The sequence below is a fragment of the Harpia harpyja genome, chromosome 1 (assembly GCF_026419915.1).
Source record: "Harpia harpyja isolate bHarHar1 chromosome 1, bHarHar1 primary haplotype, whole genome shotgun sequence".
Lineage (NCBI taxonomy): Eukaryota > Metazoa > Chordata > Aves > Accipitriformes > Accipitridae > Harpia > Harpia harpyja.
Window position 1 is genome coordinate 42,300,157 of NC_068940.1, and position 12,010 is coordinate 42,312,166.

Sequence of the window (12,010 nt, forward strand, 5' to 3'; positions counted from 1 at the left end):
GCTGATCGGGGCAATCACCAAGGGGCACAAAATGCCATGTCAGTGTATTTTAATACCATGGGGCAGAAGTGCTTAACTAGGTGGCCTTTACACCACCATCCAACAGAAAGGAGCTGAGCATTTTTCAGATGTACTCTGTATTCTTAAGAAGCACTCTGTATTCTTAAGGTTAGGTGACCAAACCAAACTGACTTCAGTGGAAGTTAAAAATATCCAAATATCTTTAGAGATCTGTGCCAAAATGCTCAGGAATTCACAAGAAGCCCCCAGTTAGTGGTAGCTGAATGGTAGCTTGGTCCATATCACATTGAGGGACTTACGTCATTGTTTTGACAGCATCAGCTTTAGGAGGAAAGAAAACCCTGTGATCAACTGCCTGACAGCCAGGCAGATGTCACTGCAGATCCATGGGGACTGTCCTCCTTCGCTGGAGCTCTGGCTCCTGCTATTTCAGGCTACCAAACCCAAATTTTAATTAAAAGAAGAGTCCCATTTAAGTTCCCATGGAGCCCTGCTCTAGCCTTGCTAATTAAAGGCAAACTGACAGGATCTGAAGTGAAAAAATAAACCAGGTCTGAAAAGTTTGAGAGTCACAGAAAGAGTCTGAGCTCCTAAGTAGGCTGAAACTCGCTCTCCGTGGGAGCACTACATGTTGTCCAGCCCCAGGTTTCTCAGTTAGGTCCTGGTCTCTGTAGAGCTGACAGACTCTCCAGAGGGTTAATCACAGCACCCCGGACACTCACCTGTCTCCTCTGAAAACACATGAGAACTGAACCCAACATTGGTAGACAGATGCAGAAAGTGCTCTTCTCTCCACGTCCTTAACTTGAGTGAAATGGCTGTCCTTCACTGCAGGGTCATTGCTCCTTTCCAACTCCAAGAGGCTGAGAGCTGGTATGGATTTCCAGGTGACTTCCTTGTCCCAACCACAGATGTTCTGCAGCAATGAAACCTCAGTGCAGTAGAGCTGCTCCATTCCTGTGCAAGGACTTCATGGTTTTCAAATCAATAATATTCTCCTAGTAAAATTTTGCTTTTATTGAAATAGATAGTTTTGACATAGAGAATCCTTCAGATTGGATAATTTGAAAGACTTTGAATGCACCAAGCTGTCATGTCTCACTACTGTCGTTTCAACCAGAACCGTGCACGTGCAAGTATCAGCACTTGATCTCCAACCTTTGCTGCTCTGAATCAGACCAGAGTGGAAATACTTTGAAGGTGCCAGAATCTCCCCCACCCACTCAAAACATGGATGTTTCCAGACAGATGTTGGTGTAACACAGGACAAAATACAAGCTGTGTGCAGATAATACTTCTCTACTGTGGAAACCATCAGCTGCCAACTGAGTTAAAATAGGGCTGGTGCAAGCAAGGAGAACGGCGTGAGAGTGACTTTCAGCTTAATTCCTTCTCTAGTCTCCCCTTTTTAGAGGTGATCACTATAGCAGTAGCCCTTAGGAGAAAAAGAAAGTGGTTTTCTTTTGTTTGGTGGGGGGTTGGTTTTTCTTTTTTTAACTAATAGGATTTCTCTTGTCAGCCCAGGTAAAGGCACACAAAGATAAATGAGACTTTGGAAAATTCCCACTGCAATTCAGAGCTTGGTGCTCTTACACTCAAGGCAGGGACCAGCCCTCTGTGCCATTTTGAAAGCAAAGCCAGGCAGAACAGATGAGACCACCAGGAAAAAGGGAGTTGAGATATAGCTTGAAATCCTCGGCCAAACTGACAGATGCTGCAAACTGTTATAAAATGTATATGGAGCATGGGAAACACAACAGAGCAACTAAAGCCAGTTTCCTACATGAGTGATATTTACAGCCTGTCTACCTCACACTATCTAGAGAATCCAGAGGCCAAATTCAGCAATAAGCAGTTGCAAATTGCAGGGACTTCAGCGGAAACTGCATCCGCTTGCTAGTAGCTGCACATGGACTCTTGTTCCCTGAATTAAAAGGAGTGCAGGGTGCTTGATTCCATCTTGGCTTTTGATTACAAAGGCATCAGCAGACAGAATTAAACAGTTTGCTTCCTGGCCTATTTAGCATCCTCTGGGTGACAGGTTAGAGGGTAGGCAAGGCTTAGGAGACTTTTTTTAACAGTTGTGCCAGAACCTGATTTTTTTTTTTTTAATTTTATTTTTTTGTCAAGACATTTGCAGTGGGTGATAAGGTTTCCCAAAGATCTGGCCAGGCTCCAGAGGGAAAAAAAACAAGCAGTGAAAGTGTATGTAAAAGCAGCTCAGCACTGGGTTATAAGGCACCGCCTGAACCAGCTGCCATAGCAACTGCTATTAAAGAAAGAATTAGAGCGTTCTTCACGGAAGTAGGAAAACTTGCAGTCAATAAGCGTAAGGATGGGATGCAAAGCAAAATAAAGGAAGACAAATATAAGCAAGTAGGAAAAATATGCAGAACTGAATGAGAAGCAGGGGCACTTGCACAGGTACATGTGCTCTTGTGTTGTGGAGATGCCTATAAATACACTAAGATACCTAACTCCAACCTCATTAGCAAGCTTTTTAGATACAGTTGATCCTGCCTTGGGGCAGGAGGTGGATTACATGACCTCCTGAGGCCCTCTCAACCTCTATTTTCCATGATTCTAGGAGGAAGAAATCTACACCAGCTGAGCTGAGCTGGCCCAAATCCAAAAAGGCAGGAATTTAAATCTGGAAAAAAAAAAAATAGATTTAATCCACTTTTCAAGTTCTCCTTGACCAGGAGAAGGGGCAGAAAGCAGAGCCTGCAGCCACAGCTTACAGTTCTTCCTGTCCAGAAACTACATCCAAGCACCACATTTTCAACTGCATCAGGGTAAAGCAGCCACATGAGAGTTAGCCCTGCAAGAAGGTTTCACCTCCAAAAATACTCATTTTCCCACCAATATTCATTTGCAAAGAAGAGTTAGATACTTGGCTGCAGAACTGTACTTATGGTTGTGGGTTGCTTTGGTTTGGGGTTTGGGGGTTTTTTTTTGACAAAATACACTTGAAAACAGAATGATGTTGCAAAATACCAGGTACCAGCAAGCTCTCAGGAGCTATCAGGCTAATGTCTTACACCCTTTTGGCAGAATTGGGTTAGATATCACAACACAGCACTGCAGCGAGACAGAGCCTTGGCTATCAGAGGTCACAGCCAAGATGGGAAGACAGACGATATTTCACTCTGGGTTGCTGCTGCTTATTACGCAGAAGATACCAGAGGTCCCCGACTGAGCTGCTATTTACACTCTCTGGTTTCTCGTTATTGGAGTGGGACAAACACACAGTTAATTGGAGCGTAGGAAACAGCACGCAACTGGAAGGCAGCCAGGCAGGCAAGAAACACGTTGCCTGCAAGAAACTCCATGTCACAGCCCCCCAGAGCGAGGAACTGGCTGGGATGTAATGTCAGCCCTTCCACGCCGTGATCCCTCCAGCAGGCAGCCAGGCGTACTGCTTTCAGTGCTTCATCCAACCCGTACCCATGGCCATCGCTGCATTTCCATGCCTTGGTCCCCCTTGTGCGGATGGCAGGCAGTGATCCCCCCAGGGAAATCACACGGACAACCAAGCTGGGAAGTTACTGGCCACTGATATATCAGTAAGTATTATCAGGCTCTGATTGGGAAGTTCTGGCTTTGACATTTGGCAGCCTGTAGATAGCAGAAAATAAGCAGCCATCCAAGGCTGCCTCCACCTCATTGGAAGCAGAGCAGCCAGGACAGGGAAGGGAAAGGTTAAATGCCAGTGATTTAGTACTTGGTTATAGGCATAAACATCTCCGAGCACCTGGTTGAATTAAGGTCCCATTGATAATCTGCCTTTGGCTGACAAAAGTCCTGACGTTCCCAGTCAAGGCAGCCGTTGCGTCCTGAGCCCTCCCTGCTGTGATTTGGCCGGGCAGGGTTTGCAGAGCAGATGGTGACCTTACATATCCTACCTACTGCACCTTGCATGCACAACCCTAAGGGTTTCAGCCTTTACTCCCCATTGTCCGTATCTCCTTTCAAAAGGGAATACTCCTTACTCACGGTTGCATTGAGAAGCAACCGTCAACAATACTAATAAACCAAAGAAATGCCCAGTTTGCATTTAGGGGTACATGCAACCAATGAGACCCCAGTTCTGAGTCTCCCCTCCAAAACACATTGTAGCCAAATTTTAGAAGCCAATTAAGTGATTTAAACCACTTCTAGTAAGAAATAAAATCTGGGATCAGCAGCAGTCATTGGCCAATCCCTGTTTGATTTAAAACACCTTGAATCCAAACAGACCATCCTTACTAGAGGGACAAGTAGTTTGAATCTAATGTTTATTCATTATCTTGTAATACTATTTATTACAAGATACACAAGAAATATTTTCAGTGGTATCAGAAATGGTGGAAGCTGGCACATGCATAAAAGCCAGAAACCGAAACGATGTGAAACCAACCCATTTCCATCATGCAAGCCGAGAATGCACGCCCTGCTGAAACAAGGTACAAGCGGAAAGATGTGCCCACGGAGGTGGGGCTGGGCAGCCAGGCCTGCAAGAGGGGGGGGGTTGTTGTGTTTAAATTTTGATCAAAAAAATTCCAGCCAGGATCCCTACATCACCATTGCTTGGAAAGGACAGTCAGAGCACATTCGCATGCACGTTTTCAGTTCTTGTTTTAGTCAAGAAAAGCAGCTCACTGCTCAGGGAGCAGGAGGGAGGCTGCTTGTGCTATGAGCCTTGCTGTGAATCGAGAAACTCAAGAGATGCAGAATGTCTGGTCTGTAGGTATGGAAAAAGTCTGTTTCCCAACTTGCATGTCTTGAAACAGCAAGCAGCGATGCTCAGTGCATGCAACAGCCAGCACCCCGAGAACAGACACCCCAATCTTTCTTAAAGGGATTAAGAAGATGCTTGACCCACTGAAACCAAAGCTCTTCTACAACAGCTGGTGCACATTTTAGAAAACACATTCTGAAGGGCAGGAAATATCTCATTTTGTTATTTGAAAAGTAAAAAAAAAGTAATTCTGATCAAACTTTTTTGATTAAAGAAAGAGTTTGAAACAAAATGTTTAAGTTGACTCCAAATTTGGGGAGGGAGAGGGCCTCATCCCAGGAAAACCTGAGATGGACTTTCAGCATTAATTTCCAAACAGAAAAGTTGGCATTTCAAGCTCTTATGGAAATGGAAATAATTTTCCCACTTGATTGAAATTCCAGGAAGTCAGGAAAAAAAAAAAAAAAAGATTATTTACTTGTTATGACAACAGAGAAAGTTGCATATTCAATATTGCTCGTGCTCCCGGATGCCATCTAGTTAGCTGCCATATGCAAGCCACCCCACATTGGCATTTCATCCAGATTGCATGAAAAAGCCAAGTTAAATGTGGCCAAATATATGAATCTACTTTTGGAAGACATACCAACCACCATTAACAAAATTAGCAAAATCCATCTTTGCCAAGGGCTCCCACACAGAGCTTCCCAAAGAGGACAGCTTTCATTTCCACACCTATGGAGTTTAAAACTCAAGAAACGCCTTTGTTATTGAACAGAAACTTTTCATTTCTGACTCGAGTCATTCCCCAAATACCCAGATATTCACTCAGACTGCTGGCAATAAGATTTTTTTTTTTTTTTCCAGAGCCCTTCAAAGGGAAAAAAAACCCAGGAGAAAAGTCTTCTCAGACAGATAAATGCACTTGCTCACAGACTTGGACAAAGGAACCTCATGTAAAAAGCTTCAGGAGACTAATAATGTGGGTGGAAAATTAAGGCACCTCATAAAAGGTTTTTAGTAACAAGGGAACAGATCACATCAACTTGGAAAGGTTAAAGCAAGCAATTTATAGACACTAATTAGGGCCTCTTTTTAAAGTGCCTTTGCAAATGACAAGGTTGGGTTTATTCCAGAAAGGTGCAGAGGGAGCGCAGTAGGAGCTGCCTGGGGATGGCTCTTAAAAGGGTCTACCACACTCATTGTTAACACACATTTACAGGAGATTTAAGGGTTGGCAGGGAGGGAAACGTGGGGGATGTATTTACACAAATAAGCTGTGCAATACTTATACCCTCCCCGAGGAAATCTTCTCCACACTGGTGCAGGACCCAGCGAGTCCCAAGCTTGCGCCCACTGCTCTGCTAACGGGAACCGTTTTGCTGGATGCCAAGTCCAAGGTCATCAAACCGGAGTTTTCATTCACTTTCTGGCTCACCAGCTGTAAGGATCTGCATGGTCAAAGTTCTGCAGAAACACTGTTTTATGCAACACTCTGGCTCTGACAAAGTTTTGCTTGCAGGATGAAGTGCCAGAAGGTGGGAGCTGAAGGACTTTGCAGCGATGTTTCCCCGGAGCCATGGCCAGGGGGGAAGCAGGTGCCTGAGGGGAGGCAACTCTCATCTAAGAGCAGGAGAAACCAGGGCACCTCCAGTGCTGCTGGAAGGTGAATTGGTCCTCCGGGGGCTTTATTTCTCCGTTGGTTCACTGAAGCGAACACAGCTCACCCCCCCAGCTAACACGAACACCTCCCGCTTCTGTCATTCAAGTGGGAGCTCGCCCTTGCAAACAGGCCGGGGGTGCAAAGGGACTTCAAGGCAGCAAATGCCACACACCTGTACAGGCAGCCACTTCACCCACCTCTGGGATGTCTTTTTTCAATTTACAGAACACCAGCTCCTCTCCCCACGCTCTGGGGCTCCTTACATAGGAACTCAGCGATGTAGAAAGACCTGGACACGACAGCTCTGCAGCAGCCAGGGCTGCTTTCGGGGATGAGGTGCTGCCCTGGGAATGGCAGGACCAGCCTCCTCCCCACGGTTTCAGTCCATCACCTTGCAGGACAGCCTTGAAGGGCCACAGCCTTCAGCAGCCCTTACAATTTCTTTGTGATTAGTATGGTAGCTTATAAAGCATTGTTTTATTGCATTATAAAGCAACTCTTCTTCGCAGCCATTAGAACAGCCCAGAGGTTGTACACAACCCTGCCGCTCCCTCTAAGCTCCGTATGGACTGAGTGTCCTCCCCTTTGCACCATCTCCCTGCAACCAGCTCAGATCGTCCCTAGAGCTGGATGAGGACTTGAACATATTTCCACTTAAAATGGTGATTGTGTGTGATGCGCCTCCACAGATACCCCTTCCCAGCTCCTCCACAGGGGAGAGCAGAGCAGGCCCGGTGTGGCAACTGGGAGCGCTCTGCTCTCACCTCAGAGCTCACCCACGAACTGTCTGTGGATATTTCAGCTTTCCAAACTGAAGGTCCTGGCCAGCACACTGCAGGCCAGGGGGACCCGCTGCCCTCGGTCTGGGGTCACTGCCCATCACCTACTTCTCCCCAGCATGACTGTCTGCTCACATCTGCCACCAGCGTGTTCGCAGTGTGCTCCCTACCCTGGTTCTGTCAACAGAGATCCAAAGGGGCTTTTAATAGCAGCTTGTTTGTTAAACCTGGGATATTTTGACAGATCTGTTGCAGAAGATGGGAGTAACAAGCAGGCAGGAGCCGTCACCCCTTCACAGCTCCTGCCCACGCCGGGGCTGATGCTCCCTGGGGTCCTTGCCTTCAGACCTGCTTTGCCACCACGCTGAGATACAGCAATGCTGCAACACGCACAGTCACCCTTCAGCAGCCATAGAGGAACCTGGATTTCTTACAGGGGAAAGACGTCCTCTTCTCTGAGGCTGCTGCATTTGCAGAGCCAGAGGTCACAGGCTAAGTGGGAAGGCAGGGTGGCAGAAGGAAACAGGGATGAGGGAAGGTGCTGCAGATACACATGGGCGCACAGGAGCTGAGCGAAGCAAGCACTGGTCTTTCAGTTACACCTGGGCAAGGCACAGACAAAAGACAGTGAAGTCAGCACATCCAGGTCCTCAGGGACACAGAGCTGCTCCCCAAAGAGCAGAGCAGGGTTTTGCACCCACCGACTCCATCCTACAGGGTTCAACCCACCGCCTCCATCAGGAGGTTACACCACAGCACAAGACACCTTCCAGCAAAGAGCCAACTTGCTATTCAACTCCGCTTTCTTTCTTTCCCCCAATTTCATCGCACAGTGCCTACTACCATCCCCTCTCCCACTTCAGGAGCGATAACCTTAAAAATAAATACAAAACTACAGAAAAGTAACAAAGAATGGAAATGGCACACCCGCTCAGAGGTAGCTCAGAGGTGACGTGCGCCAGCCACACCCCCAGCTCTCTAACCTTCCTCACGCTAACTTCTCAACTTCTTAATCATTTATATTTCACCTCCCCCTCCACTTCCCACATGGAAACAAAAGATCATTCATACACCAAAATAATCATCCGGGACCTCCAAAAGCCCACGAATTCCCTCACTTTGGCCTAGGGCACTTGATAAGGAGTTTTCCCAGTTTGGCATCTGGGTTTGACTCTGTCCCATCCTCCCCTTTATACTGGTCCCACAGCACAGAGGGGGCAGACCAGGGACAGAACCTGCCCCCCCACTATTTTTAGGACTTGAACTAACCGACCACAAAGCAAATCAAATTTAAAAACGTGAGGCATCTGAAAAATCCAGCTACACAGGGAAGTGCCTGTGGCACCGCGGATACTGCCCCTGCCCTCTCCGGTGGGTGGAGAGGTTGATTTTCCACCAAGCAGGGAAGTGCCTGTATCACATTTGATGTAACCAGCATCGCATCGGAAAGAGCGACCGACGGTTAAAGCCCACTACCTGGGCTCGCCTATGGAATGAGGTCAACACAATTACAGTACCAAAAGAGACCTGCTGCAATGGATTTTCCCTTACAGGAGGAAAAGAGTAAAGCTGTGAGCTGAAAGCTCAACTCCTGTACCCCCAACAGCAAAGTATCCATGTCCACATGTGGTGCAAGACTGTTGTCCACAGGACCTGTGCCACCGGTACGTTAATGCCGTTGCCTGAACACACACCAGCCCTGCCTGCTCACTGCCATCAGGGTGCACAACTACCCGCTACCAGTGCCATGCTTGCAAACACCTCCACCTTTTGTGCATCTCAAAAAAAAATGGAAAATATTTGTAAGGCAGACAGTGAAGGAGTTTCCCCTCCTTCCAAACTGCCCAGGCCCAAAGCCAGAAAGTGCAGAAAGCAAAACTAAAAAGTTGGGCCTCTCACAGACCCATCGGCCCCATCGCACCCTCCAGCCCAAGCGCTGAGCAGAGGCACCGTCACCACACAAAGAGGAGGACGATGAAACACTCGTTATCCACCCCAAAACTACGACCTGTCACTTACAGGTGGGCAGCTGCGTACAAAACCCAAAGCCATACCCTGCCAAGTATCTGCCAGCACAGGCAGAGGCAATACAAGTCATAAATCTGTCATCTCAGGCAATGTCAATAGACACAATTTCACAGTAGGGCTCTAGCTGGCTTCACTGCTGGGGCTCTCCTAGAAGACTACAATGGCTCAGAGCAAGAAACACTGGTTCACTGGAGCACAGAGCTGGAATTAACTGTTAAACCTTTAAAGCAAAGAAGAAACAAATAAAAGCCTGCAGTTTCCAGGGCATTATCACAGGTCTGCTCTCCCAGAGAGAGGCTACAAATGCACGCAAAACCACAGACACACAGCAGGGCTTGGCAAATGCTTTTAACACACTGCCCAGGCAGGCACCACTGTCCACCACCAAAGTGCTCCGTTTCCAAACGGGTGCAAAACACCCACATGAGGACAAGTTACAGTGCACAAAAGGCACCTTCTCAGAAACAGGGACATGACTTTGGGGAGATTCCTCACAAGGCAAAGACAAGGTCCTTGCCTTCCACCCACATACCTGGCAAGTATATACTGCTTCTTGCAAAAGAGGCTGGAAACTAGAGCAACATTCACTAGCAGAGATGCAACTCAACTGGCCAGGTTTCCTAAGCATCTATCTCCCTTGTCTCTGCCATGCCAAGGGATCAGGAAGATCACACCGATTTTGCTACCTGACAGAGCGGCAACCCCAAATGCTGCTCCAGGTCTCCTGGGAAACATTTTTACTTCTCTGCAGAGATGTAAACTCTGGCTCCCCAGAGCTTACAGGCTTTCCCCATGCTATGCTGAGGCTAATGGGGATTGACTTTTAGACATATTTTTTTTCGCCCCTTCAGATTTTGAAGCAAAAGCAAAGCACTTTGATCCACTTTGAAATGGTGCAATTACACCAATTTCTGAACAATTTGCAGTTCTCTTCTATACAAAGCATTAAGCAAAGGCATGCTTTTCAGTATTTTGAATAGGGAAAAAATTCATACATCCATGTAGCTCTCAATCCATCCCCCCAAGCAGGGAAGCTGAAGAGATTTACACTGACATGTAAATCCCTGCAACGGACTTCCATAAAGCCACTAGAAGAGGCACATCCAGAAGGCAAAGAAGCGTTTCACCTTCTGTAAGTAGAAAGTGTGAAAAGGCAAGAGAGAAAGAGAAAAGACCTTTCCCCAAATCTCAGTCTTAACTCCTGCCCTATCCTGGCATTCATGCGCCCACTCCTGATGTCAGTCTAGGTAACGCTGGTGTCACACAGTGCTTTGAGGACCCCATAGCTATATCAGAGATGGCAACACTCCAGAGACCAACACCACGTCAAGGGTAGTCCAGTCCACGGATGTCAACACAGATGCCTTTGCACACCACAGCATTACAGGGACCTCACATGTAGCCAGACAAAAAAAATCACCAGATACAAGTGCCGTACCTTCCTCCAAGTCGTTCCTCAGAGAAGCCTCCAGCAGGGCAACGCTGGCTTCAAAAGACACTTTCTTTCGGTTAACAGCATTTCTCTTCTTTTCATGCTTCCGCTTCTTGTGCTGCATCTCCTTCTCATACTGCGCCCATTTCTTCAGCTGCTGAGCCCTCCGCTTCTGGGCTGCCCGCAGCCTCTCCAGTGTGGGCACCTTATCCAGCAGCTGCAGCTCTGTCAGGAGGTCCACATGAGCATCCATCGCTTCTGCCGAGAGAGAGGGGATGAAGGATGCCCCAGCAGGAAACGATGTCCCACCGCAGGTCCTCCGGATCGCGGCCGCCTGCTGCTATACCAGCATCTTGAGGCCGAGCTGGGAAGGGCCCATTGCAGTGCCTGATGAGAACACGGTGGAAACCTGAAATGAGGAGGAAAGTGTGAGAGATCAAGTCTCATCATCCCATGCAGACAAGCAACTAAGACCAGCCTGTTGGAAAACACAATGGGCAACACCTACCATCTCAAAAGGTAGCTCGCTTAATTGCACTTTAATTGCTTGGTTGTTCTCACCAGGCTTTGTGATTCCATCCTTCACCCACTCCAAACACCGAAGCAAAACCCAGTAGCTTAACCGTGCAATTCATTCACATCTATAGTTCAAGGTAGCCCTCTCTTATGAGCAGAAGGAAGTCTTAATGAGCAAAGATCTTCCATAGTATTTGATACCACTCCTCAGACAACTCCAGAGACATTCAAGTACTGAGACACGTCATTCCTTCCAGCTGGCCCCTTCCAGTGTAACCCTCACCCCTCATTACAGGTGTCCCCAACACCGCAGCCAGGACTGCACTGCACTGATGCACACCAGCAGCCACCTCCCTGAAGCATTTTGGTCTGAGCAGCAAAACACAGGGCAGAGGGGACCAAGACTGCAGTGGCAGGGTCCAGGGCAGCCACAGGCACCACATGAGACTGTCCCAGCACAAATAACCCAGAAGCCAGAGGCTAGAGATGCACGGGGCTACCCATCCAGCACCCCAAGGCCAAGCAGGTTTTCCCAGAGGGGCTTTACCCACCAGGAGCATCATCTGCACTCTTCTACTTCATCCATCAGCCCCTTCTCACCCCAGCCCTAGCTGAGGGCAGATGGATAGGATGTGGCTCCCAGGAAGGTATTACTAACACTTAAACCACTTCAGCTACTTAAAAACATGGGGATTTGTGTTAATTTCTCCCTTCATTCAGGTTTTTTCTTTACCACAGGCTAGCTCATTCTGGTTTTGCTGTACAGGCTCCACAAGCACAGCAACAAGAGCAGTTAAATCACAGCCCCAGACTCTTGGTGTGACCATGACATCAGAGAGCTCTGAGCAGTG

The 12,010-nt window shown here is 47.6% G+C and overlaps 1 protein-coding gene across 1 annotated transcript in view; it reads right to left on the bottom strand.

Moving 5' to 3' along the window:
- PPP1R16B (protein phosphatase 1 regulatory subunit 16B) overlaps positions 1-12,010 on the bottom strand; it is a 64,983-nt gene that overhangs the window by 33,936 nt on the left and 19,037 nt on the right. Inside the window, exon 2 of the mRNA XM_052789576.1 lies at positions 10,650-11,052. Within this exon, the coding sequence (XP_052645536.1) occupies positions 10,650-10,896 (247 nt within the window). The 5' untranslated portion in view covers positions 10,897-11,052. The remainder of the gene's footprint in view (positions 1-10,649; positions 11,053-12,010) is intronic.